At 43.3% G+C, this 27348-nt stretch overlaps 2 protein-coding genes and 1 long non-coding RNA gene across 5 annotated transcripts in view; all 3 read right to left on the bottom strand.

Annotated features, from left to right (window-relative positions):
- The window catches only part of LOC123513672 (GTP-binding protein Rhes-like), a 35060-nt gene extending 33351 nt beyond the window's left edge, over nt 1-1709 (bottom strand). Inside the window, exon 1 of the mRNA XM_045271011.1 lies at nt 1117-1709. Coding sequence (XP_045126946.1) covers nt 1117-1607 — 491 coding nt within the window. The 5' untranslated portion in view covers nt 1608-1709. The remainder of the gene's footprint in view (nt 1-1116) is intronic.
- Nucleotides 1710-2596: 887 nt separating this feature from the next.
- On the bottom strand, nt 2597-12822 carry LOC123513673. The gene is made up of 2 exons (XR_006677425.1): nt 12559-12822; nt 2597-3048 (listed from the first exon to the last, which is right to left on the bottom strand). It is a non-coding gene; the product is annotated as an uncharacterized LOC123513673 (long non-coding RNA).
- Nucleotides 12823-15711: 2889 nt separating this feature from the next.
- LOC123513658 (transient receptor potential cation channel subfamily A member 1-like) lies at nt 15712-25459 on the bottom strand. 3 transcript variants are annotated; one of them, XM_045270954.1, is made up of 7 exons: nt 25314-25459; nt 22416-23971; nt 21753-21955; nt 21030-21219; nt 18722-18920; nt 17707-17817; nt 15712-17143 (listed from the first exon to the last, which is right to left on the bottom strand). In XM_045270954.1, the coding sequence occupies exons 2-7, from the start codon at nt 23771-23773 to the stop codon at nt 16229-16231; spliced, it is 2976 nt and encodes a 991-aa protein (XP_045126889.1). In that variant the 5' UTR covers nt 23774-23971; nt 25314-25459; the 3' UTR covers nt 15712-16228. The 3 variants fall into 3 exon arrangements, with proteins under 3 accessions (XP_045126889.1, XP_045126891.1, XP_045126890.1); XM_045270956.1 differs by having other exon boundaries at nt 25303-25365; XM_045270955.1 differs by having other exon boundaries at nt 25120-25356.
- Nucleotides 25460-27348: the final 1889 nt, after the last annotated feature.

The raw sequence follows: 27348 nt of genomic DNA, 5'->3' as shown, positions 1-27348 counted from the left end.
AATCCCTTCATTACCGGGACATGGTTTTATATCTATTCTGCTTACTATCTGGTGATTCTATACAGCTTCAGAAACTTACGTGGGAATTGAAATAGTGAAGTGAAGCCATTAATCTTCTATACCTCCGTAGACTCTTCCTAATGTAAATGAAATCGTTTGATCATACCCAAAACTCAAGGTAAAAATGCGTCCCAATACTGAAAGGGTTAAGGCCCACAATAATTATTAGCCAGGTTCTCAGGACTGTTTCCTGTATTAGTAGAGATCTTGTTAACCTGTATCTAGAACCGTAAAAGATACCAGTAAGAACCCACGTCACTTCATCTAGACTCTAGAGCCTTTAGTATTGGAGGTGCGTCGAGGAGTGTTTCAGAGTAAGGTTGTTATAGAAATCTTGTTAACCTCTTCAATACTGGGACGCATTTTTACCTTAAGATTTGCGTGCGATTAGACATTTTATTGACATTAGTAAGGGTGTATGGAGGTCAGAAGATTAATGGCCACAGTTTCCACTATTTGAATCCCCCACATAGGTTTATAAAGCAGTATAAAATCACCAAATAATAAGCAGAATGAAAATGGAAATGCGTCCTGGTACTCCTGTCTCTAGAACCGTGAAAACTACCAGTAAGAACACACGTCACTTCAGCTGGAACCTTTCATATTGGAGGTATAGCGCAGAAATGTTTCAGAGTGAGGCTTGAGATCAGAGTCACGGTTTGCAGATCATAATGAGAACACGAGTTTACACGGTCCGACGCGTGGTGTGGAGTGAAATGCTCGCAGACAGAATGATTACAACTACTACTATTACTACTACTATTACTACCTCCACCATGAAAACTACCACCAACACTACCACCACCACCACCAACAACAACAACAACAACAATAACAATCATTAATACAGCAGCTACTACTACTACTACTACTACTACTACTACTACTACTACTACTACTATCACTACTACCATCACCACATCACCACCACCACCACCATAATCCACCACCATTACTACTACTATTACTACTACTACTACTACTATTACCACACACACACACACACACACACACACACACACACACACACACACACACACACACACACACACATACCTGGACACAATGGAAGTCTTGCCCACCTTGGAGGCGCCAAGAACCACAAGCCTGAAGCAGTTTTTGGCTGGGGGCTTCATGTTACTCTTGGGCACCAGCGGGAGAGAGGTGGGGGGCGTGGCTCCCTTACTGCAGCCGCTGGAGGAGGCCTGTGCCGTGTCTGAGCTTGAGGGAGAGCTAACATGCTCTTCTGCAGACGTGGAGGAGGTACTGGTATTCTGAATCTCTTTATCCTCATCTCTCTCACCTCCTTCGCCTTCTTCACCTCCTCCTCCTTCGCCTTCTTCACCTCCTCCGTCATCGTCGCAGGAAGGAATGGTAGGAAGAACGCTTATTTTCTGTCCTTCCTGTCTGTCTTCCCTGTCTTTCTCTTGGTTAGTCTGTGAGATTCTTGTGTCTTCTGCCGTGTCTCTCTCGTGGGCGGTGTCTCGTGCAGCGCCCCTTCCCTCCTGTCTGGGACTTTGAAGACTGTGTTCTGCTATTGTCTCCATTTTTGCTTCACTGTTCCAGAATTTGTTGGATTTCTGGTCCTGTTACTGTCCTTCTCTCTCTCTCTCTCTCTCTCTCTCTCTCTCTCTCTCTCTCGTTTTATTTTTTTCTCTTACTTTTGTTTATTCTTTTCTTTTTTTTCTTTTTCTTCCTTTTCTCTACTGTTTTTTTTTATTTCTCCTCTCCTTGTCCTATTTTCCTTTCTTATTTTCTTTTCCTTCTCTGGTTTGTTTCTTCTTCGTTTCCTTGTGTTTTATTTGTTATGTTTTGTTCTGCTTCGTATTTGTTTTGTATTCTGTTCTTTCTTTCAAATTTTTATCTTTTTTTAACTTTATTTTCTTGTTTTAGTTTGACATTCAGCAGTTTATTCCTTTAATCTGTATTTTCTTTCTCTCCTCTTTTCCTGTTCACTTTTGTATTTTGTGCGTTTATTTTGCTTTGTTTTGTTTTGCTTTATTTTATCCTCTTTATCAAGTTTCTAGTATTCTTTCCTCTTCTCTTTTCTTTATTTCAATGTGTCTTTCTTTCTTTAGTCTATTCCTTCGTGTGCTTTTTGTTTTATCTTCTTTTTTTATCTGTTTCTGTGTTGTTTGTTTTGTTTTAGTCTTTCTGCAACTCCCTTCTTATTTCCTTCATAGATTTTCTGATTAACTGTATTTTTTCTTCCCCTCTTATTACACTACTCAAACAATTTCAATCTTATTTTCTTTTATCTTCAGTGACTATTATGTTTGTTGACTTTTTTATATATATTTTTTTCTTTCTTTCCTACTTCTCTTTTTTTTTCTCTTATTCTCTCCCTTCGTTGTGTTGCTTTATTCTTTTCTCTCCTTTTTTTTTACTTTCGTTACGTTTGTTTTCGTTTATTTATGTTTTGTTATTTATTCTCTTGTTTTTTTTTTTTTATTATGTTTTCACTTTCTGTCTTTGCATTAGTTTCTTTTACTCGTATTTTTCATTTCCTGTTATTGATTTTCGCCTTTTTTTTGTCTTTTATCTCCGCACGTCTGGCTTCTGTTTATTTTTTGCATTTCGATTTCCACTTTGTTTAAATTTTTCTCCTTCTTTCGTTCTGCTGGTTTATGATTTTATCCACCCAATATTTTTCAGTTCCTCCTTCACTTCACTCTAATCTTTTTCACTTAGTATCGCTCACAGCAAGATTATTCCACCACGTTTTGTAATGCCATAGAAATTAACTGGTAACATCTGATCAAATTTCCCAGTAAGCAGCGTTCAGCAGGTGCACCATTCCACAATACATCGCTCAGTTCAGATGTTTCATTAAGGATAGTTCACTTGGGGCTGTTTCATTGGATTTAGTAACGTGCCATTCGTGGAGGTGGGCGGTTCGTTTCTTTTCGTTCAGTTCAGCTTGTCCTTTTTATCCCTTGGTCCTCGGTAACACTTTGTCCATGTTCAAACCTTCCGCATTTTTCATCCCTGTGTAAAGAATTAAAATATTGTTGCCTTTATTACATCCTACATTGCTTCATCTTTCAATTCATTCACTTGTTTACTTCTTCATTATTTCGTAGTGAACGATAGAGTGCTTCAAAGTTTGGGTGCTGTTCGGTATTGCTAGGTTAGGTTAGGTTAGGTTGCATTAGTGTGTGTGTGTGTGTGTGTGTGTGTGTGTGTGTGTGTGTGTGTGTGTTCTGTTATAATACGTTAGGTTAGGTTAGATTAGGTTAGGTTGAGTGTGATTGTGTGTGTGTGTGTGTGTGTGTGTGTGTGTGTGTGTGTGTGTGTGTGTGTGTGTATATGATGTCATGTTGTGGATACATTTGGGAGGGATTGGGTGTAGATCCGGTGAGGTTTTGGTGTTGGGTGTAAGTGTAAGTGTATGTATGTGTGTATGTATGTATGTATGTACGTATGTATGTGTGTGTGTGTGTGTGTGTGTGTGTGTGTGTGTGTGTGTGTGTGTGTGTGTGTGTGTGTGTGATGTGTTAGTTACAAGTGTAGAAAGGTGTTACTGGTGTACTTAACATACTAGGTGTGTGTGTGTGTGTGTGTGTGTGTGTGTGTGTGTGTGTGTGTGTGTGTGTGTGTGTGTGTGTAGATGTGGTTAGTTACAAGTGTAGAAAGGTGTTACTGGGTGTACTTAACATACTAGGTGTGGATGTGTGTGTGTGTGTGTGGGTGTAGACGTGAACATGTGTGGGTGTGGAGAGGTATGAAAGGGTTTGAGTGTGGCAGGGTGTAGAGTGTGGCAAGGTGAGGGAATGGTAGGGTGAGGGAGTGACAGGGTGTAGGAGTAGCAGGGTGTAGGGTGTGGCAGGGTGAGCGAGTGACAGGGTGTAAGAGTGGCAGTGTTTAGTAGGGTGTGGCTGGGTGTGGCTTCCTCACCCCTGGCCGGCTAGACATTACCGATATAGATGGAGGGCAAGAGAGAGAGAGAGAGAGAGAGAGAGAGAGAGAGAGAGAGAGAGAGAGAGAATTAATCCACGCTCGTGTATGAATTTTTCTTTAAAATTACAGTTTTCATTTTATCATTTTAGAAATTGTGGACCTTTGCTGCTGCTGTTGTTGTTGTTGTTGTTATTATTATTATTATTATTATTATTATTATTATTATTATTATTATTATAAGTGAATTAATAGTAGTAGTAGTAGTAGTAGTAGTAGTAGTAGTAGTAGTAGTGGCAGTACTCGTTGTAGAAGTAGTAAAATCATTATTAGTGATAGTAGTAGTAGCACCAAAAACTAGACCATTAATAATGAACAACAACAAAAAAATCGTTAATATAAAGAAACCCACTACTCCAATGCTCCTCTTTCTCCTCCTCCTCTTGCTCCTCCACCTCTACCTCCTCCTCCTCCTCCTCCTCATCCTCTTCATTCCTCAACAGTCCTTCCATCTCAACCTTAGCTATCACCAACACAACGAGACAGGCACTGAAATACCACCACCACCACCACCACCACCACCACCACCTTACCTAACCAAACTGACGGGGTGCCAACGATTGAAAAAACAGGCTGAGTAATTAGCCCTCTGTTGGCTCGAGCGGCGGGGTCCCCTATACCATGAAATATTCCAAAGGTGACTATGTTTTGCTATTTTCGAAGATAATTATAGGTAGAAACTGCGTGCGTGTGTGTGTGTGTGTGTGTGTGTGTGTGTGTGTGTGTGTGTGTGTGTGTGTGTGTGTGTGTGGGTGTGTGTGGGTGGATGGGTGTGTGTGGGTACGCAGCGTGTGACAGTAGCGTTGCGTGGAAAAGAATCAGTAGCTAAGAGAGAGAGAGAGAGAGAGAGAGAGAGAGAGAGAGAGAGAGAGAGAGAGAGAGAGAGAGAGAGAGAGAGGTAAATGATTGTAGAAGAGAAAGAAGAAAGGACAGTAATGTATGAGAGAGAGAGAGAGAGAGAGAGAGAGAGAGAGAGAGAGAGAGAGAGAGAGAGAGAGAGAGAGAATATTAAATCCATGAAAGGAGAGGAAGAGAGAAAGGAATGAAAAGATGAGAGAGAAAATACAATTGAAATGAAAGATGAAAGAAACGAGGAAGGAAATATTAGACAAAAAAGAAGAAGAAAGAATGAAGGAAAAAAGATGGAAAGAAGGAAAAGGAGAAGAGATGATTCAGAAAAATAGAGAAGGAAGGAGAGAGAAAGAGAAAGAGGAAAGATGGAGAAGATAAAGTGAGAGGGCTTAATGAGAGAGAGAGAGAGAGAGAGAGAGAGAGAGAGAGAGAGAGAGAGAGAGAGAGAGAGAGAGAGAGAGAGAGAGAGAGAGAGAGAGAGAGTCACGCTAATGGAAAGTGATGGGAGAAGTGAAATATGAGGAAAATCGATCGTCACGGAAAGAGAGAGAGAGAGAGAGAGAGAGAGAGAGAGAGAGAGAGAGAGAGAGAGAGATTACTGTCCCCCACTGTGTCCTCTCCTTCCTTTTCTTATCATTTGTTTTTTTTTCTCATCCCTCCCTTACCCTCTCTCTTTCTCTCCCTTTCTCTCTCCCTCTCTCTAAACATTGTGTCTAGTAGGTCTCTGTTCTTACATCTCTCTCTCTCTCTCTCTCTCTCTCTCTCTCTCTCTCTCTCTCTCTCTCTCTCTCTCTCTCTCCTACCATCCACGCTTCATTTATTTTATCATTTTCTGCTTCCCTTCTTTTCTCTTTCTTTTCATGTCGTTAATAAGTCTCTCTCTCTCTCTCTCTCTCTCTCTCTCTCTCTCTCTCTCTCTCTCTCTCTCTCTCTCTCTAATAAGACTGATGTAAATATTTCACGTTTGGTTTTTCAATTATGCGCAAGGAAATGGTTGCCAAATTGTTAGCAAACCCTTGAATTCTCATGATTCAGATATTTGTTTGGTATTTCCAGCATGTAGTTACTCTATAGCAGTGGGTTTTCTCAATACGTGATACACTGCAACACCAACACCGTAGAGACTTTTAAATGCCGTCTTAACTCCTTTAGTACTGGGACACATTTTTTACGTGTACGATTAGACCATTTTTTACATTAGTGAGGGTCTATGGAGGTCAGAAGATTAATGGCTACAGTCTTCATTATTTTAACCCCTTCAGTGCTGGAACGCATTTCTACCTTGAGTTTTCGGTACAATAAAACCATTTACTGACATTAGGAAGGGTCAATGGAGGTCAGAATATTAATGGCTACAGTCTTCACTATTCTAACCCCTTCAGTGCTTGATCGCATTTTTACCTTGAGTTTTCGGTACAATAAGACCACTTTACTGACATTAGTGAGGGTCTATGGAGGTCAGCAGATTAATGGCTACAGTCTTCATTATTTCAACCCCTTCAGTGCTGGATCGTATTTTTACCTTGAGTTTTCACTTTACGACCACTTTACGAACATTAAGAGTCAATGGAGGTCAGAATATTAATGGTTAGTCTTCATTATTTCATCATTTCCTCTGTCTTCATTCTTTCCTACAAAATTTCCTTCTGGTGTTTCCTTCTCTAATGTGAGTTATTATTTTTGACGTATTTTTTTGTTTTTCGTGGTGGAGTGAAGGGTGGGGAGAGAGCCTTTACCTTTGTTGCCCTTTACTTACACTATCACCTTCAAAGTCTTACGTCAGGTTAGCTCGTGAGAACTGCGAGGTATGTGTTTTTTTGTATGTAGCTCTCTCTCTCTCTCTCTCTCTCTCTCTCTCTCTCTCTCTCTCTCTCTTACTACCTTCTATTTCCTTTTTCTTCGTTTTCTGTCAGTTTATTTATCTATCTGTCCATCAATTAATCTTTCCTCTCTTCTTTCTATCTTTCCGTCTTTCGTTCCTTTTCCTTCCTCTCCTTCCCTTCCTTTCCTTCTCCGTTCACATCTTTACTCCTCATTAATTTTTCTTCTCACCTTTCCTTCTCACCCTCCCTCCTCCCTCCCTCCCTCCCTCCCTCCCTCCCATCCCGTCTTCCTTCCCTCTCTTCTTCCCGTCCTTTCCCTCCCTCTTCCCGTCTCAAAAGAAGGTTAATTTTGTCTCTTCAATGAACAGAAAAACAAATTAACCTAAGTGTCTCCTCCTCCTCCTTCTCCTCCTCCTCCTCCTTCTTCTCCTCCTCCTCCTCCTCCTCTTCCTCCTCCTTCTTTAATAAACAGTCTCGTAAGGGTCTACATATCTGCTGCTGTTTTTTCTCGTGTTTTTGTTTTCTTTCCCTCTCTCAGTTTCTCTTCTTTTCGTCTCTTCCTCCGTCTTTTTATTCCCTTCTCTTCTCTTCTCTTCCCTTTTTCTTCTTTCATCTCTGGTCGCAACTTCATGACGTGTCTTCTTTTACCTCTTCTTCTTTCTTCTTTTTCTATTCTCTGTCTTTTTTCCTCCTTCTCATCCTTCATATTTCTCTTCCTCCTCCTCCTCCTCCTCCTCCTCCTCTTTCTTTTCTTCCTCTTATCGTATTTCTAGTCTTTATTTAAGTTTACGTGCTTATATTTTTCTCCTCCCTTCTTTCCTCTTACTTCTCTTTGTCCTCCTGTTTATCATCTTTCATTTCCTTCTATCTCTGTTTTTCCTATTTCTTATGCTCAATGAACTCTCTCTCTCTCTCTCTCTCTCTCTCTCTCTCTCTCTCTCTCTCTCTCTCTCTCTCTCTCTCTCTCTCTCAAGACTCCAGTTAGTTGATATTTTTCAGCATTTTTTTCTTATTAATCATTCCAATGCGTTTTGTGTTTCAAATTTCATCAAGTTATTTCCTCAACTTTCGTCGTTATCTTTCGTTTATTTTCCTTCACCTTCATAAAATGGATCTTGTATACTTTGTTGTCTGTCTGTCTGTCTGTCTGTCTGTTTGTCTTTCTATGTATCTATCCATTTATATATTTATCTGTTTTATTAGTGTTATTTTCAAGTATGGAGTTGACTGTATGCACGTCTCTCTCTCTCTTTTCTCTCTCTCTCTCTGCCTTCCCTTTCTTCTTCACATTATATTCCTATTCTCCCTCCTTCATCACAATAGCCACATGTTTTTTTTTACTAGTGTTTCTTGTTAGTTCTTTTCCTCCTTCACTCCTTCCGTGTAACTGCGCAAAACATGCAAACTTTCTCCTCCGGCTAAGCAAAAGTGGGAGCAAACTTTATAATGCTTACGAAGGATGTTTTCTACACTGTGTTGTATAGCATTGGTCTCTCTCTCTCTCTCTCTCTCTCTCTCTCTCTCTCTCTCTCTCTCTCTCTTGGTATGTTTCAATTTGTGAGGTTCATTTCAAGTTTATGAGTGTGTGAATGTGTGTGTGTTTGGGGAGAGAGAGAGAGAGAGAGAGAGAGAGAGAGAGAGAGAGAGAGAGAGAGAGAGAGAGAGAGAGAGAGAGAGAGAGAGAGAGAGAGAGAGTGTGTGTGTGTGTGTGTGTGTGTGTGTGTGTGTGTGTGTGTGTGTGTGTGTGTGTGTGTGCTCTCCTCAGAGGTGTCGAAGTGGATTGAGAAGGGTATGCATAATTAGAGAGAGAGAGAGAGAGAGAGAGAGAGAGAGAGAGAGAGAGATAAGTAACCCCATATTTTCCCTCCATCACCCACACTAATTCCTGAGCAAACCTTATCCCATTTCCTTACACGTTTACACCCATTACCTAACCTAACCTAACCTAACCTAACCTGATTTAACCTAACCTTAACTTAATCCTACCTAACCTTAACCTAACCTAAGATAACCTAACCTAACCTAACCTAACCATTACCTAACCTAACCTAACCTAACTTAACCCAACCCAACCTGACCAAACCTAACCTTACCTAACTTCACCTCACCTCACCTCACCTAACCTAACCTCACCTCAACTAACCTAACTTAACCTAACCAAACCAAACCTTACCAAACCTAACTTCACCTCACCCAACCTCACCTCACCTAACCTCACCTAACCTAACCTAACCTCACCTCACTTCACCTCACCTCACCTAACCTATCTTATCGTCACCTTACTTAACCTAACTTAACCAAACCTAACCAAACCTTACCTAACCTAACGTGACTTTACCTCATATCTGCACCCTTTACCTCCATTCCCGCCTACGTTATCTCTTCTTCACATTTTCTCCTTCACCAGACGACACCACTCTTTACTTTCCCCTTTGATGGAAACTTAAAGGACGGCAAATATTTTCCCTTGACTTTAAGCATGTTCTATTTTTCACCTTATTCTCGAGGCTTTTCCTGCAGAACACAATAAATAATAATAATAATAATAATAATAATAATAATAAGAAGAAGAAGAAGAAGAAGAATAAAAACTTATCTTGCTTTCTCAATGAAGGTAATGGGGGAAAAAGAAACGAGAGGAAAGAGGAACTGCCTATTTGACATGAGTATTAGAGAAAAGAAGAAGAGGAGGAGGAGGAGGAGGAGGAGAAAGAAGACGAGGTGGTAAGAGGATGAGGGAGAGGATGAAGGAGAGAGGTAAAAGCAGATGCAGTAAGAGTGGATTTCTCTCTCCTCTCACCTCCTCTCCCTCTCCCTTTCCCCGACCGTGACCCCCACAGTGAAAGGGTCAGGTGGGGGTCACAGGGAGGGGGGAGGAGGTAAGGAGGTAAGGGTGTTGGTCATTACCCTGGGAAGAGGAGGGGAAAGGGGGAGGGGGTGTTTTAGAGGCACTTAGATGATGGGGAGAAGTAGCAGAGGAGGAGGAGGAGGAGGAGGAGGAGGAGGAGGAGGAGGAGGAGGGGAGGAAGAGGATCGTGTGAACATCGCGTTGCGCAAACAGATCGTCACTTGTTTGAAGTTTAGCCGTCCCTTCTCCCTTCTCCCTTCTCCTTCCCTTCCCTCTTCATTCCTCGTTCTTTCCCTTTTTTCTTCTTCCTCTCTCCCTCCTTCCCTTTCCTCTTCATTTCTCCTTCTTTCTCCTCTTCTCTTCTTCCTCCCTTCCTCCTTCCCTTTCCTCTTCATTTCTTTTCTTCCACCCTCTTCTCTCTTCTCTTTCCCTTCCCTCCTCCTTCCCTTCCCTTTTAATTTCTGCCTCCTCTCTCCCCCTTTCTCCTCCTCTTCCCCTCTCCTTCCCTCCTCTTCCCCTTTCCTTCTCCTTCCATTCTCCCTTTCGCTTCTTCCTCCCTCCTTTTATTTTCTCTTTCCCTTCCTTTCTCCTTCCTTTCCTTTTTCATTTCCCCTTCCTCTTTCCCTTTCTCTTCTTCCTCCATTCTCCTTTCCTTGTCTTCTTTCCTTCTCCCTCACTTCCCTCCTTCCCTTCCTTTCTTCCTTCCTCCTTCTCTCTATTTCTCTACATTCCTTGCCTCTCTCTCTCTCTCTCTCTCTCTCTCTCTCTCTCTCTCTCAACGAATGGCTAAATAGTATTGGGAAAGCTTATTAATTGGTGTGAGAAAATATCAAAACATTAATTAACATACATATTTTTTTACTTGACGGAAAGAATATGATAAACACACACGCTTACACACACACACACACACACACACACACACACACACACACACACACACACACACACACACACACACACACACAAACATCTCTTGCTCTCCTTTAGTGCAAAAAATTCTTATTAATTCGAGAAAATTAACTAAATGACTAAGAAAAAAAAAAAGTGATGAACATGAAGGGAAGAGGAAAAGGAGGAAGAGGAGGAGGAGGAGAAGAAAGAGGAGGAGGAGGAGGAGGAGGAAGAGAAGAGAGAAGAAGAGAAGGAAAAAGCGAACAGGGGGAAAAAAAAGAAGGATGGGAAATTGAAGGAAAGGAGTGAAATATGGAATTAAAGATAGGAGAAGAAGAAAAGAAGAAGGAGAAGGAGAAAAGAAAAAAAAGGAGAAAAAGAAAGCCAACAAGAGTTAAGGAAAGGAAAATACAGCAGGAAATATGAAAAAAAAGAACAGAAAGAGAAAGAAGAAAAGAAAAGAAAGAAAAATTGGCACAAAAACAACAGAAAAATGAGAAGAGGAGGAGGAGGAGGAAGAAGAGGAGGAGGAGGAGGAGGTGGAGGAGGAGGAGGAGGAGGAGGAAGAGGAATAGAAGGAAAACATACACCAGGAAGTCCATTGGGGAAAAATGAGGTTATTTGCTTCCCCAGACAAGTTTTCTTCACTGATCGACGATACTTGTGTGAGAGGAGGAGGAGGAGGAGGAGGAGGAGGAGGAGGAGGAGGAGGAGGAGGAGGAGGAAGAACAAGAAGAAGAACAAGAAGAAGAAGGAGAGAAAAAGAAAGAGAGAGAGAGAAAGAGAAAGAATTGAAGACAAAAGAGAGGCAGAAGAAAGAAATGAAGGTGCAGAAGCAGGAAGGAATAAGAAGAATGAAAAAAAATATAGGAAGAAGAGAAGAATAAGAAAAGCAGGAAAAGGAGGAAAAGGAGAAGAAAGTTGAAGAGGAGAAGGTAGAAAAGGAAGAAGAAGAAAAGAAGACTAAGAAAATCAGGAAGAGAAGGAAAAGGTGAAGAAAGACGAAGAGGAGAAGGTAGAAGAGGAAGAAGTAAGGAAGAGGAGGAAGAGGAGGAGGAGGAGGAGGAGGAGGATGAAGAGAAGGTAGAAAAGGGAGAAGAAGAACAGTAGGTATTGGAATGGGAAGCAGAGAAAAATGCATCCTCATTATCATAAAAACTTGCCTCCAACAGAAAGTTGTCACTGTGAAAATTATATTAGTGCACCCACCCTCCCTCTCTCTCTCTCTCTCTCTCTCTCTGGTTTAAGTCTTTCTGTGGTCAAATGATATTAGGACATCCTCTCTCTCTCTCTCTCTCTCTCTCTCTCTCTCTCTCTCTCTCTCTCTCTCTCTCTCTCTGTGGTTGAAATCTTTCCGTACCATACAATTAAACATTTCATTTCTATTGTTTTCTATTGTTTCTCTTATCATTTCCATCATTTTTCATCACTTTTTGACAGAAGCAGCGAAACTTAGGGAACGGTGGATTGGAAACGATAAGATGCGTTACCTGCTAATTGCCTCCTTGCGTCAGGTACACACTCTAGCTAATTAGCATGGGATAAAATGTTAGCTTAGACACATTGGTTATGACGGTGGTGGTAGTGGTGGTGGTAGTGGTGGTGGTGGTGGTGGTGGTGGTGGTGGTCCTATGTCTGATATCAAGTTTAGATCTGGTAATCACACACATTTCTCTCTCTCTCTCTCTCTCTCTCTCTCTCTCTTCCTATTCTTATCTTTCTTTATCCTATGGTCTCCTTCTCTTATTATCCTTCCATGCCTTCCATTCCTTCCCTTCCCTCCCTCTCCTTCACCCCCTCATCCCTCCTCGCCCCCTCACCTCCTTCTCCCTCCCGCTTCTGCGTACCCTCTCCCAGAATTCCTGTTAACGAACACAATAGAAAGACACAAAAACAAACAAAAATGTATCAGAAAATAAACATATGACGAAAATACTCTCTCTCTCTCTCTCTCTCTCTCTCTCTCTCTCTCTCTCTCTCTCTCTCTGTGTGAAAGGAAAGAAGCTCATTGTAAAAATTTTCCCCTTCTTAAAAGATTCGGAAACCGTTTTTTCCCTTTTATTCTTTCCTTTTCTTTTTTTTCATTTTTCTTATTATTTTTTTTTCAATGTCGCAACATCTTACCATTAACGATATACAAGTGAGCGAAGCGTTTTGTCCTCCTGAGCACTTCACGTTAATTATTTCCACCTGTTTCAGTCACGGTTCAGTTAATCGGGCGCACGTCTCCTCGAAGGGTTGTGCGGGGGACTTAAATGATTCCACTCGGGCAGCGGGAGAGCAACGTCCCCTCCCTACCACGTCCTGACATACACTGACACTTTAGCGAAGGGTGAGGTGAGTCGAGACTGCTCTTCTTATCAACACGCACGCGCTACGGGACCATCTGTGCACCTCTCTCTCTCTCTCTCTCTCTCTGGATCGACCCCCCTCTTTCCTTCCTTCCTCCACTTTTTCTCAATCTCTCTCCACTTTCCTCCCTTTCCTGTGACATTGGTCCTTCTCCCACTCTCCTCTTCACCTTTCCTTCCTTTCCTTCCTATTTCCGCCTACTATCCTCCTCCTCCTCCTCCTTCTCCTCCTCCTCTTACTCCTACATCTTCTTATCATATCCTATCATCCTCCTAATCCTCCTCCTCCTCCTCCTCCTTTTTGTCCTCCTCCTCCTCCTCCTCCTCCTCCTCCTCCTCCTCCTCCTCTTCCTCGTGTTTTCTTTTCCCCTTATGCTGCTCAGTGCCACACCTCGCCCTCCTCCCCCTCCTTCCCCTCTCACTTTACTCGTCTCTCTCTCTCTCTCTCTCTCCCTTTGTCCCTCTCCCTCTCTCCCTCTCTCAAAGCTCTCCAGTTCCACCTGTTGAGTGAGTGCTCTTACCTGTTGCTTCCGCGTACACACACACACACACACACACACACACACACACACACACACACACACACACACACACACACACACACACACACACACACACACACACATGTCACAAAATTTTCCTTTATGTTTTGTCTCATGGGCAGAAACACACACACACTCTCTCTCTCTCTCTCTCTCTCTCTCTCTCTCTCTCTCTCTCTCTCTCTCTCTCTCTCTCTCGCTTGCAGGATTATTTTTCTCTCTTCGCTAATTGACTTAAATCCGCTCTTCTTCGTATCTCGTAAAATTGGAATGTTTTTTTTTTCTTTTTCATTTATTTTCTTTTATCTCTGCGTTTCCTGAAACCAGCCGGGTGTTGAAGGGAAAGCGAGCGAACGGCTTGACTTGTTCTACTGTGTTCTCCTTCCTTTCTCTCGGTATTATGCTCCTTTATGCTGAATTTTGCGAGGACTTGTTGACAAATTAATTGGCTCCTCGTGGAATCAGAATTTGAACAGTGCGATTTTTTTCTTTAACCCCTTCAGTGCCATGACGCGTTTTCATATTCATTCTGGTTTCTGTTTGGGAGTTTTATATAGTGTCAGAAACTTATATGGGAGGTTAGAATAGCGAAGACTCTGGCCATTAATCTTCTGACCTCCATAGACAGTAGCTAATGTAAGTAAAATTGTCTAAATATACCTAAAACTCAAGGTAAAAAAAGCGTCCAAGTACTGAAGGAGTTAAAGTGACCACTCATAGGAAAAAGATTAATTTTGAGTTGATAGTTTAATTTTTAGCTATTTATATGCTGTACCTGTGACCTAATTTTGCCTTTTCCAAGCTTTGTGAAATGCTGTGACAACTAAGAGTTTATTTGAAAAGGACCCAATTCTCTATTTTGTAGCATTTTTCCCCAAGCACAGCAGGAGCGGGTCGTGTTTCATGTGTGTGGGAAGCGCTGCTCATCACCACGACAGTAACGGCGACACTAAGCACTCAGGTTCACACTGTTTATTTTCCTCGTCGGCCTGTTTTGCGCTGGTCTGACATGGCGGCGCGTTCTGAGGATGGCAAGGAAGGGAACAGGGACAGATATACATAGAACCAAAAGCTGCTTGCAATAATAGAGAACACAAAAACTCATGTCTTCGTATATATGAACAAATTAATTCCCCTTTTTGTCTCATTTGTTTTTTTCTATGTTTTTTTTTTTTTTTTGTACATGCCTTGCTTTCATATGGCAATTTTTTAACCCTTTGTTTTAGTATCCTTTCAATCCTTCCCTTTTATCGTGACATCAAATGATTAAGATTTTTTTCGTGTGTAAAAATGCTTGGCCAGTGATTTTTAGTGAGAGAGAGAGAGAGAGAGAGAGAGAGAGAGAGAGAGAGAGAGCTGATCACTATTTCAGACTCATAAATCAGCTTAATTTTCTCTTTGATTCGTTTCTTTTATTCCAGTCTCTGCAACTCGTAATATTTCTCTCTCTCTCTCTCTCTCTCTCTCTCTCTCTCTCTCTCTCTCTCTCTCTCTCTCTCTCTCTCTCTCTCTCTCTCTCTCTCTCTCTCTCTCTCTCTCTCTCTCTCTCTCTCTCTCTCTCTCTCTCTCTCTCTCTCTCTCTCTCTCTCTCTCTCTCTCTCTCTCTCTCTCTCTCTCTCTCTCTCTCTCTCTCTCTCTCTCTCTCTCTCTCTCTCTCTCTCTCTCTCTACCTTGTGCTATCATTTTAATTACTTGGTGCACTCAGGTGGCAGTGATGTCCGGCCTTCACATCACCACTCATAATGAAGACCCTGACGTCCCAACTGCCTTCCTTCCCTGTGACAATTAGCAGCATTACATGAAAGCATCTGGGATTTTTACAGTTTTATTTCTTTTCTTGTTGACATTTTTATTTACTCTTCGACAAAATCACTTCATGAGGTTTTGACATTAAGCAACATTACAAGAAAACATTAGGATTTTTTTCACTATTTCTCTTAATCTCTTTTGTACTTTTGCCTTAGTTTTTTTTTTTTTTATTTGCTCTTCAAAATAATTTCACAAGGTTTTGACATTTTACCAACATTACATGAAAACTTCGAGATTTTTACTTTTTTTTCTATTTTCATATCATTTTAGCATTTATTTTCCTTTAAATAATTTCACAAGGTTCATTATACACACTCAGTTTGTTTGTTTTTTCTTTGCTGTGTTTACTGGTGACTTGAATGACTAAAGGCCCGAAGTCACGAGTCAAGCATTACACTCTTAACAGCAAATTCATCCAGGATCTGTTATTTTGAAGTGCTTAATTAAGATAGGACTATTTTGAGAAGGTTGAATGGGTTATCAGTTGGTTTGTTATGCTGTTTCCATTTCCCATTTATGTAAAATCGTTTAATAACTTACCTATTCTTTGTTTTCTGGAACATTAAACTCGCTGCTGTATCAACTCCGTTTATTGAAGGAGAATCCAGTATACAAAAGGATCAATTGATTGCCAAAGTGGGCATAACAGTATTTATCAAACTTTGCACAACATCCACTTGACAAAGCTCTCCCCACAGTCACATTGGAAGCATACTCTGAAACAGACTCATTATAACACAAAGAAATAAGAGTTACTGAGCAATGCCTTCTGAACTAAATCACCAATAAAAGTATCAGAATAAAAAAGACAATTCAACGTTCATAAGGTTTAAAGAAATAACATGAAGCCACATGATTTAGCTGTGTGAATTGCATAATGAAGAGATTCGAACAGAGACCAGTGATATGAAAGACAAACACTCTCTAATTGTAAGATCACTTCCGTATATAAGTCCACGTTAAAGCCATGATGCAATAAATACTCTCAGGAAAAATGTCACACACTCACTTTGGAAATGAGATGAAAAAAGAAACAGATCAAATGAGAATGAATGTTGATGTAATATTGTTAATTACCCGCCGTCACTCAGCCTACATGTAGGTAGACACGTCAGGCTCAGAGAAGTCCTCAGTGTTCCTGCGTGCTGGAGGTCTGAGTCCTTGGGGTTCCTGGGCGAGGGAGTTCCTCTCCTCCAGGTGTTGTATCAGAAGTTTCAGTTGTTTCTTCGTCTCCTCAAACATCTGCGTGTGTTGTTCCAGCGTCTTCTTCACCTCCTCTCTCTGTCCACAATCGCCTTCGTCGTCACTGTCATCGTCGTTGTCATCCATTTGAAAGTAGTCCGCCATTTTCTCAAAGAATGCCACGAGTTTCTCAATGAGTTTCTCAATTTTGCGTTTGACTGTTGCGTGGTCGCTGTCTGTAGAGTCTCGGTCCTGTAATGCCCTGCCGCAGCTTCTCCGGAAGTGCTCCACCACCTTCACAAAAAAGTTCGGGACCTTCTCTTTTTCGTCGTACTCTTCAGCGCTGAAGAGATCGCGGAACCACGGGAAGCATATGTCGATCTTGAGCAGCAGATAGAGCCTTCCTGTCTGCTTGCAGTAACGGAGTTTCTTCTTGTTGCAGGACGGACTCTTGAGCAAGGTGACGAAGAACGCCCCGACGGTACAGACGAACAGCAGGAAGAGACTGGTGGAAAGCAGCGGGTAGTCCAGGTTGGCGTTGAGGAAGTTATCGTCGTAGTTGAGGTCACCGATCATCCACACCATCACCTGCACCATGGACTGCGGCACGGAGCGGAAGGACGCCTGTTCATTCAGCAGCAGGTGGAAGGCGAAAGAGAACACGAACACCACCATGCCCAGGTACATGAGGCCCTTGGCGTAGCTCTTGAAGAACTTAATGTTGACAGCCGAGTACATGACGAACTGTGGCAGCTTGTTGATGTTGTGAATCAGATCAAGCCACACGAAGATCAGGGCCAGGATACCACACTCCCACCCGTACACCTGCAGGGAACACACCCATGCAGTAGTGGTGGTGGTGGTAGTAGTAGTAGTAGTAGTAGTAGTAGTAGTAGTAGTAGTAATAGTGGTAGTAGTAGTAGTAGCACTTATAGTGGTAGTAGTAGTAGTAGTAGTAGTAGTAGTAGTAGTAGTAGTAGTAGTAGTAGTAAGTAATAGTAGTAGTAGAAGTAATAGTTGTAGTAGAAGTAATATTAATAGTAGTATTAGTAGTAATCGTAGTAGTAGTAGTAGTAGTAGTAGTAGTAGTAGCAGTAGCAGTAGCAGTAGTAGTAACAGTAGTAGTAGTAGTAGTAGTAGTAGTAGTAGTAGTAGTAGCAGTAGTAGTAATAGAAGAAGAAGAAGCGGTAGTAATTTTCGTCATTGTTGCTATTATTGTTGTTACTGCATGTTGTTCTTTAGAGGCGGAATATACATAACAGCAGATGTACATTACCTCCCAAGTAAGAACGTACGTATAGGATGACCCTGGTAAAGAACACCTGAGGGGAAGCATCTGCACATGACGGAGGAGTAGCCGAGGGAGTCCCTTTATGTGTGTGACTTACCGATTTGATGCCGAGGGTGAGTTCACAGATGGAGGTGGGGAGCAGAGCCACGAGGGACAGAACCATACTGGGCAGGTGCAGCAGGAACACCTCCACGTGCTGCATCCCTGTCTGGAGGAGCGAGGACGAGGCTCAGGAGGGAATAGAATATAGGGACATAATATATGGAAGCTGAAAAAAACATCAGATTGGAATCCTAATAGGTACTGGTAGAGAAAAGGAAAATTGTCAGATGGTAGAGAGTTTAAGAAGAGAAGAAGGAGGTTCAGGAGGATATAGAATACAAATACATATCATAGAAAAGCTTGAAAAAACGTCAGATTGGAATCCTGATAGGTGCTAGTAGAGAAAAAAAGAACAATTGTCATATGGTAGAGAGCTAAACAAGAGCAGCAGGAGGAGGAATAGAAGGAAAATGAGAAAGAGGAAGAGGAAAAGGAGGAGGATTAGGAAGAGGATGAGGAAGAGGAGGAGGAGAAGGACGAAATGAGGAGGACAAAAGGCTTTTCTCAGTCCTTCCGACTTTTTAAGAATCCTTACTAAATTTTTCGTATTGGTCTCACTCGTCTTTCAAGTGTTTGCCATCTTACTCATCTTCTGATAACTATTCACCCCATAATACTTATTCATTCCCTCGCACATTATTGTTCAGCTCGTAACTTTATAAAGGAAAAAAACTATTCTTATATTACTCTCATTGAACCACAAAAATTGGCCATTGTTATAAATCCTCCTGTTTATGATTCATTCCACATTACATTATCACCACAGCCTTCAACTTTGACTCCTACTTACAAACTCTCACCACGACTGTTTCTAAAGACCACAGTGACAATCAGCCAAGTTTTCGAGATAGTTCTTACTAATAGCAGTGTAGAAATCATGTTAATATGCCGCTAGAACTGTAAAAACACCTTGAAAACGCGTATAATTTTATCTAAAGCTTTTGAAAGAGGTGCGAGGTTTTAAATTCTTTGCTTCAAATGTGAATCCATTCCTTCACACGCCCTCTTACCTTCTTCAGACAAATCGCCTCCGCCAGAACCTGCAGGAACAGAGCCACGGTAAGATGGACGTGGACTTCGAAGATGGTGAAGCCTCCGGGGGGACTCCAGGAAGCCACGCCATCCTTCGCTGGTCCTTCGTCTCCGTCCAGGCCGCTGCATATCTCCTCCTCCGTCAGGTTGTATTTCTTCTCTATTTGTGTCCAGTTCCTGAGAAGACAGTGGGTTATGTCAGTGTGTGTGTGTGTGTGTGTGTGTGTTTCACTGTTTGATCTGCTGCAGTCTCTGACGAGACAGCCAGACGTTACCCTACGGAACGAGCTCAGAGCTCATTGTTTCCGATCTTCGGCCTGAGACCAGGCACACACCACACACCGGGACAACAAGGTCACAACTCCTCGATTTACATCCCGTACCTACTCACTGCTAGGTGAACAGGGGCTACACGTGAAAGGAGACACACCCAAATATCTCCACCCGGCCGGGGAATCGAACCCCGGTCCTCTGGCTTGTGGAGCCAGCGCTCTAACCACTGAGCTATCGTGTGTGTGTGTGTGTGTGTGTGTGTGTTTCACTGTTTGATCTGCTGCAGTCTCTGACGAGACAGCCAGACGTTACCCTACGGAACGAGCTCAGAGCTCATTATTTCCGATCTTCGGATAGGCCTGAGACCAGGCACACACCACACACCGGGACAACAAGGTCACAACTCCTCGATTTACATCCCGTACCTACTCACTGCTAGGTGAACAGGGGCTACACGTGAAAGGAGACACACCCAAATATCTCCACCCGGCCGGGGAATCGAACCCCGGTCCTCTGGCTTGTGAAGCCAGCGCTCTAACCACTGAGCTACCAGGCGTGTGTGTGTGTGTGTGTGTGTGTGTGTGCATGTGTTTTATGCAGGAGGGACAGCAGGCCAAGGGCAACATAATATGGAAAAAAGGCCCACTATGTTGCCAGTTCCGTGAAAGACATGGGAGTTAGCCAAAATTCAGGGCCAAATGTCTCGACACCTCTCTCTTAAAAGAAGTCAAGTGGTAGGAAGATGGAAATACAAAAGCAGGAAGGGAGTTCCAGAGTTTACCAAGTGAAAGATATGAATGGTTGAGGGTACTGGTTAACTCTTGCATTAGGGAGTTGGACAGAATAGGGGTGAGAGGAAGAAGATAGCCTTGTGCAGCGAGGCAGGAGGAGGGGTGTGTGTGCGTGTGTGTGTGTGTGTGTGTGTGTGTGTGTGTGTGTGTGTGTGTGTGTGTGTGTGTGTGTGTGGAGTCAGCAATCAATTCAATACTAACTTCTGATCTACTGTTCTCTTCAACTGGTTCACTGAGACTAACTTTACATCAACTTTAGGTAGTATTCTTTGGTCGTCTGGCAGCCTCTCCTCTCTCTCTCTCTCTCTCTCTCTCTCTCTCTCTCTCTCTCTCTCTCTCTCGTTTATTCCTCTGTATCTCCTTCATTTTTCGCTCCATTTCCTTCTTCCCCATGTACTCGTAACTGTTTCCTTTCTTTCTTTCATCTATCTATTTCTTTCCTTGTGTTTCTCCTTTTCTCTCTCACCTTTCATCGCTTCCTTGTTCCTCCTTTCTACCTCGTTCATAATCCGCTGACCGTGTGTCATGACTTAGTAAGATGGGGAAAATAAATCAAGCATCGAGATTTCTGAAATTGCACTAAACGAGGAAGGAAGAATATAAGCTTATCTTTCTGTTATGTCTGTCCGTCTGTCTGTTTCCCCGTCCGTCTTTCTGTTTTATTTGTCTGTCTGTCCGTCCGTCTGTCTGTCTGTCTGTCTGTCTATCTGCTCGGAGCCTCAAATGCATAAAGACTACTTACTTCAAAATTTCACATACGCTCTTTTCTCTCCTCCACAACATTAATACCTCTATTTTGAAACGCTTTGCTCTCTCACCACGACTATTTTTCAAGGCCACAGAGATGATTACCCAGGTACTCCAGAATGTTTCTCCTGTTGGCTATTTAGTAATCCTGTTAATCTTTTACTAATATAATAGAAACACCATTAATCCCTTCAGTACCATGACACGTTTCTATAGTCATTTTGTGATTTTGTATAACTTTAGAAACTTATGTGGAGATTAGAATAATGAAGACTCTGGGTGGTAATCTTCTGACCTTCATAGATCCTTCCTAATGTAAATAAAATCGTCTAATCAGACCCAAAACTCATGGTAAAAATGTGCCTTATAGTACTGAAGGAGTTGAAAAGCAATGAAGCTTGAACATGAGACTTTTAAAAGTATATACTGTGGCTGCAGGTTCAGAATAGAGATGTAAGGATCGCTCGGCACTCACGTGGTGTACAGCACGAAGCGGATCAAGGCCCACACGAGGAACACTCTCAATAGCAACAGTGACAGGAAGAGCCAGCGGGCGTATGAGCTCCATTTGTAACGTAACCACGCCACCATCAGCGGATGCTGCAATAGTTCCAGATTTTCGCAGCCCGCCATCACGCCCACCGGATGTTCCTCTAGTCTGGCTCCTGCAACAGACACTGCTCGACACGCGTGCTTCACATGGGACACTGAACATGGCCGGTAAGGAAAGCAGAAGCAAAGAAGTATATAGGAAAGAGCAAAGATGGGGAATGTTGAGGAAGATAACGCGGGTATATCATTCTCAGAGTATCTACGAAAAAAGGGTTAGAATGCATATGGAATAATAAGATACAAAAAATGAGATGATATGACCACGCACTGAGAAGAAAAGACTAGAAATCAGTTAAGAGTCTGGAGAAAACGAGTTAAATGAAATAAAAAACGAAGAGGAAGACAGAGAATAGGATGGACGGATGGAAGTATGCTAGAATTGCAAAAGATAGGAGTCACTGAGGAGGATGTAAGGGACAGAAGCAACTGATGGAGACTTGCACAGTACATGGCGTCAATCCATAACATGACAAGTAACCTCAGCACCTTGGCACTCCGTAAAGAAAAGTACATGAGCAGAGCAAAGACCAAGAGGAATCACCACCACACACGCAAACAGACGCAGGAGATGAGATAGCGTGGTTACCGTTGTCTAGGTAGGTGGTGTCTTCAAGGAGCCGGAAGTTGTTTACGGTTCCTTCCCGGCAGCGCGTCATGATCTCATAGGCAAGGTCCGGGTAGAGCTGAATGATGTCCCGAAAGTTACGGCACGGCTTCTCCTTCACCATCCCGTCCAGTCCGCACCCAAACTTCCAATACTTGCTCCTGAAGATCTTATCTAGAAGCTCTCTGTAACTCAAATGGATGATAGAAAAAAGTGTGGAGACTCTTCACGATGCAGATACAATTGTGTGTGTGTGTGTGTGTGTGTGTGTGTGTGTGTGTGTGTGTGTGTGTAATTCACTTTTCACCACGGTCGTCTGCTGGTCACCCAGCCAGCCTTCCCATTACGGAGCGAGCTCAGAGCTCATAGACCGATCTTCGGGTGGGACTGAGACCACAACACACTCCACACACCGGGAAAGCAAGGCCGCAACCCCTCGAGTTACATCCCGTACCTATTTACTGCTAGGTGAACAGGGGCCACACATTAAGAGGCTAGCCCATTTGCCTCACCGCTTCCGGGACTCGAATCCGGGCCCTCTTGATTGTGAGTCGAGCATGCTAACCACTACACCACGCGGTGTGTGTGTGTGTGTGTGTGTGTGTGTGTGTGTGTGTGTGTGTGTGTGTGTGTGTGTGTGTGTACCTGTTCTTGGTGGTGACGCAGCGTTGGGTGCATTCGTGAAGTCTTTTCTTCAAGTCTTTTGGTAGCACCCTGAAGTTCTCAAGTAGCAGCTCGACGGTGTCAGGGTGGCCACCCTCGATGGCCAGGTCCAGGGCGTACTTCTTGTTATCGTTTCGGTTATTCCCGAGACTGGGGTTTGCACTGATTAGTATCTTGCAGCATTCATGGCTTCCTGCTGCTGCTGCAGCGTGCAGGGCCGTTGTCTTGGTGTAATCCTTTGCTTGCACCAAGGCGCCTCTGCTGATGAGGAAACTCACCACATCAGCGTGGCTGGCGGCTGCTGCCAAATGCAGGGATGACCTTCCACAATTGTCGAGGGCGTTGATTCTTGCTCCGCGATTCAGGAGGAGGCTGCACGCCACCTTGGAGCCCTCCTCGGCGGCGAGGTGCAGCGGTGTCACGCCGTTAGCGTCGCTGATTCTGACGTCGATGCCATTATGGGCCAGCATCTTCTGTAGCATGCAGGGCCGCCGGTACACGAGCCGGAAGTGCAGCAGTGACTTGCCTTGGCTGCTGGTGAGCGAAGCGCCAGCCTCAATCAGCAGACTGAAGCTGGTGTCGTCCATCTTGGCAGCACAGTAGAGCGCCGACAGGTTCTTGCAATCCTTTACGTCGAGTAGATGTTCTATGTTCTGACGACTCAGTAAATATTCGAGACACTTATGGGCCTTTCTGAACACCGCGAGATGAAGGACGGTGCTGTTTTCGCTGTTTCTTTCTGTTAAGGAGGCGCCTCTCTCTGCCAGTACCTTTACGCATATCAGTTTGTTGTTCTTCACGGCCTCCATGAGGGGCGTGTTGCCGCTTTTGTTTCGCGCGTTGATCGAAGCACCCGAATCCAGAAGAAACTCTAACAAAACATTGAAACCTTTCTTGGCCACGACGTGGAGCACTGTGTTGCCTCCGACGTCGCAGTATCGTAGACTGTCTTCATCAACAACCAGCTCCTTGCAACACCTGTAGTGACCTTTTTGCGCTGCCAGGAACAACGGCGGCGGCACGTCCGAACTGCCGGGAGCGGCGTTACTGGAAGCAAGTAGGCGGCAGCACTTCTCGTATCCCTTGGCGGCGGCGTGGTGTAGTGGTAGCCACTTGGTCTTGTTCAACAGCGTGGGGTCAGCTCCCTCCTGCAGCAGCAGCTCAACCACCTCGTTCCAGCCCTCCTGCGCCGCGTAGTGCAGAGGAGTCATGAGGTCGCTGGTCCGCCGCGCGTTCAAGTTGAGGTTTGTGGCCCGGCGGTAGTCAAGGAGGAGTTGGCATAGCTTGAAACGGCCGTCCCGCGCCACGATGTGCAGCGGAGTGTGCTCGGCGTGGTCCATGGTGTTCACTTTGGCACCCTTCTCCAACAGGCGGGCTGCTACCTCGCCACAGCTATCCGCCCATGTCTTCCTGGCCAGGGCGTGCAGGGGCGAAGACCCATCCTTCTCGTCCAGGATGTTGACATTTTCTCGTCCTCCAGCAGGTGAAGACAGTGCTTATGGTCCTGCGCGGCGATGGCGCGGTGCAGCATGGTTCTCCTGTGTAGGTGATAGGCGTTACTTGTTTGTGTTGTGAGAGGGGGGGACAAGGGGAAAGAACTTTGATAGCGGTGGGGGGGGAGGAAGACAAGGAGAAAGAACATATCCATTAACCCTTTAACAGCTACGGCTTCTTAGGTTTCATTAAGTGTTGCGTTGGTCACCCGAATTGCTGAGGGTTTCTGAAGTAAATTAGTAATTGTCAAGGCTAATAGCAGTGCCTGGAATAAGGAAACACGAGTCGCCTAACTCTTGACAACATGATATGACGTGATATAAGAGGCACGGGACACCTGGAGTGGATCCTTTCCCCGCCACACATAGAGCAACGTCCGGCACACATTTGTTTTCCTATTGAATGTTCCAAAGCTTTGATCGTGACTCTCCGGCCCATGAATGATAAAGCGCGCTCTCACTTTTCCTGTCCCGCATCTCCTCGCCATGCACGTACGTATGTGTGTATGCTGATATCTTCATAAGCAAGTATGATTCTATCTATCCATCTATCTATTCATCTATTTATCTATCTAGCTATCCATCTATCTGTTCATCTATTTATCTATCTAGCTATCTATATATCTACATACTTACCTGTCTGCCAATCCATCTATTCATCTATCTATTTATCTATCTATCTATCTTTCTACTTGCCTATTAATCTGCCTCTGTCTATTCCTGTCAGTCTGTCTATCTATCTTCCTATCAATCAGTCTGTCTATCTATCTTCTTATCTACCTGTCTATCTATCTATTTATCTATATATCTACCTTTCTCTCTATCTATCTATGTATAGCCAAACATAAAATATAGAAAACAAAACACACAAAGCACACAAAACAAACAGACCAACCATATAACCAGCCAATTAGCAACACGAAGCAACAACGCCAACACAAAAGAAGAAAACATAATTATTTTAACACCTTTTCCCCGCCTGGTCCCTTTCTGTGCTGTATCTCTATTTCCCATCTCACCTCTTACTCACTCCCCTTCCCCCTCCCCTCACTCTTTCTCTCTCTCTCTCTCTCTCTCTCTCTCTCTCTCTCTCTCTCCTTTATTTATACCCTTCCATCGTCCTCTCCAGTTGGTCATACACGCGGCCCTCTTGTGGTGAAAGTATAGCACAGTTGTTTCTTATTTTCACTTACTTTTCTCCCTTCTTAGTAGTGCTTCTGCTTGGGGACTTTCCTTCGATTTTTGTTCTGTGTCTACCTCTGTCTCTGTCTCTGCCTCTGTCTCTGTCTCCGTCTCTCTCTCTTTCTCTCTCTCTTATCTCTTCACGCACACACACACACACACACACATACACAGACACACGCACAGACACATACACAAATCTTACTTATGCCCGTGCGCCGCGTGACAACAACCTTCTCACATAACCTCAAAGGACCCACTGCTTGGATTTAGATTGTCAAGGTCCTCACGAAATGTCACAAACAACAGGATGTGTTACGAACTCCTCCATTTCGTCACTTTCCGGAGAGAACACTGAAAACACTGTGTAGTATTGTTTCTTTACTTTGGGTTTTCTTGTCATGTTCATATCTACGTTTATCTTGACGGGAAGCTGGAGAGAGATAGATAGATAGATAGATAGATAGAGAGAGAGAGAGAGAGAGAGAGAGAGAGAGAGAGAGAGAGGCTATACGTATATGTTAGTGTACTGGTATCTATAGTATCATAGTTGGCTGAGCGTGTTTTGGTGTTTGTGTGTGTGTGTGTGTGTGTGTGTGTGTGTGTGTGTGTGTGTGTGTGTGTGCGGGTGTGTGTGTTGCTTTTATTATTTCCTATATGGGTTTTTCAATGTATTTTTAGCAACGAGCGCACACACACACACACACACACACACACACACACACACTGGGTGGCGTAGTTCGTTAAGGCGGCTCGTGTTCATGCCACCAGTCTAGGCGGTCTGGGTTCAAATTTTTGCCAAGCCTAGTTGCCCGGTGGGAGATGTAGCGTTCTCCCGTTAACCCTAGCGGTGCCATATAACCTTAGCTGTTGCGGCGCCTAATAGAATAATTTCCATTAAAATAAAGATAAAAAAAAATTACACACACACACACACACACAGAGAGAGAGAGAGAGAGAGAGAGAGAGAGAGAGGTCATACAGGGACCCTCAGCACATGCAAACACAGCTACCCATTTCTTTCACTTACCAGCTTCACTCCAGTTAATTAAAAAAAGTAAATAAATAAATAAAACTCTACTGTTGCCATGGTGATCACGTGACTGAGTGTGCACTTGTACATCTCGGTGGGCGGGGGACTTCACGGCTCGCTAAAGGTCACTGTGGGGATGACCTGTAACTAGTGACCTTTGTACAGCGGAGGTCATAAGTCGTGTCACCTCTGATTACTTCCTTGTTTTCCTTTTCCTGGTAGTCATTATGTAACCTGATAAATTATACTCTTATTTGGCTGTCAAGCCGTGATACCCAGGCTGCGCTTGGGTGGTGATTTGGGCTCTAATATGGGTACCGCTATAAATAGAATTGCCTGCGCCACTAATGGGCGGAAGCTTAATAGCGCTTCCTATACTCTTCAAGTTACCTACAGGCGTTATAGACCAGAACATAGAAAACAATAAATAATAATAATCATATTATATCCTCTTTATTTTTCGCTTCTTTCTTGTCTTCAGTCATTTCATTTGCTGCCAAACAAATAATTATGATTACCTTCCCCGATTTTTTCAGTATTTTTCGTTCTCATTCTTGTCTTCAATCGTTTAATTTGCTGACAGTCATTATATAACCCGATACTTGATAGATTCGTATCTTAGGAGGAAAATATATCCTCAGATTCTCTCAGTGTTTTCCAGTTTTTCTGTAACCTAGATCGTGGTTCTTCAAATACAGGTCAGGACCAACACTGGATCACAAGCTCTTGTTGAGAAGATCGCTACACTGTAAACAAACGTGATGAAAAATTTTGGAAGTAATAGTGTGTGTGTGTGTGTGTGTGTGTGTGTGTGTGTGTGTGTGTGTACTACTACTACTACTACTACTACTACTACTACTACTACTACTACTACTACTACTACTACTACTACTACTACTACTACTACTACTACTACTACTACTACTACTACTATTACTACTACTACTACTACTACTACTACTACTACTACTACTACTACTACTACTACCACCACCACCGTCCATGCATTCCATTACCTTGTTTCCTTAATAGTATCCTTATCTTCCGAGTGCTTCGAGAGACACGTGGCGATATATAATGCTGCTTAGGGCACCAGCCATCATATTGCCTGTATCCCTTCATAAAAGTAGCACAAGAGTGGTGTCAAGCGGCCTCCCTGTCTCTCGCTTCTCCCCTCTCTCCCGTTCAGACCCACTCATCCACCCTT

The sequence above is a fragment of the Portunus trituberculatus genome, chromosome 36 (assembly GCF_017591435.1).
Source record: "Portunus trituberculatus isolate SZX2019 chromosome 36, ASM1759143v1, whole genome shotgun sequence".
NCBI lineage: Eukaryota > Metazoa > Arthropoda > Malacostraca > Decapoda > Portunidae > Portunus > Portunus trituberculatus.
This window is presented reverse-complemented; position numbering and strand designations above follow the sequence as displayed.

What these genes read in the sequence shown, in the direction of transcription:
- LOC123513658 (XM_045270954.1), bottom strand. Translation starts at nt 23,773, where the DNA reads ATGGACCACGCCGAGCACACTCCGCTGCACATCGTGGCGCGGGACGGC. An exon ending in CACCACCTACCTAGACAACG is followed by an intron (nt 21,220 to 21,752) that starts GTAACCACGCTA and finishes TGTCTGTTGCAG; the next exon opens with GAGCCAGACTAGAGGAACAT. An exon ending in CGCTTCGTGCTGTACACCAC is followed by an intron (nt 18,921 to 21,029) that starts GTGAGTGCCGAG and finishes CTGTCTTCTCAG; the next exon opens with GAACTGGACACAAATAGAGA.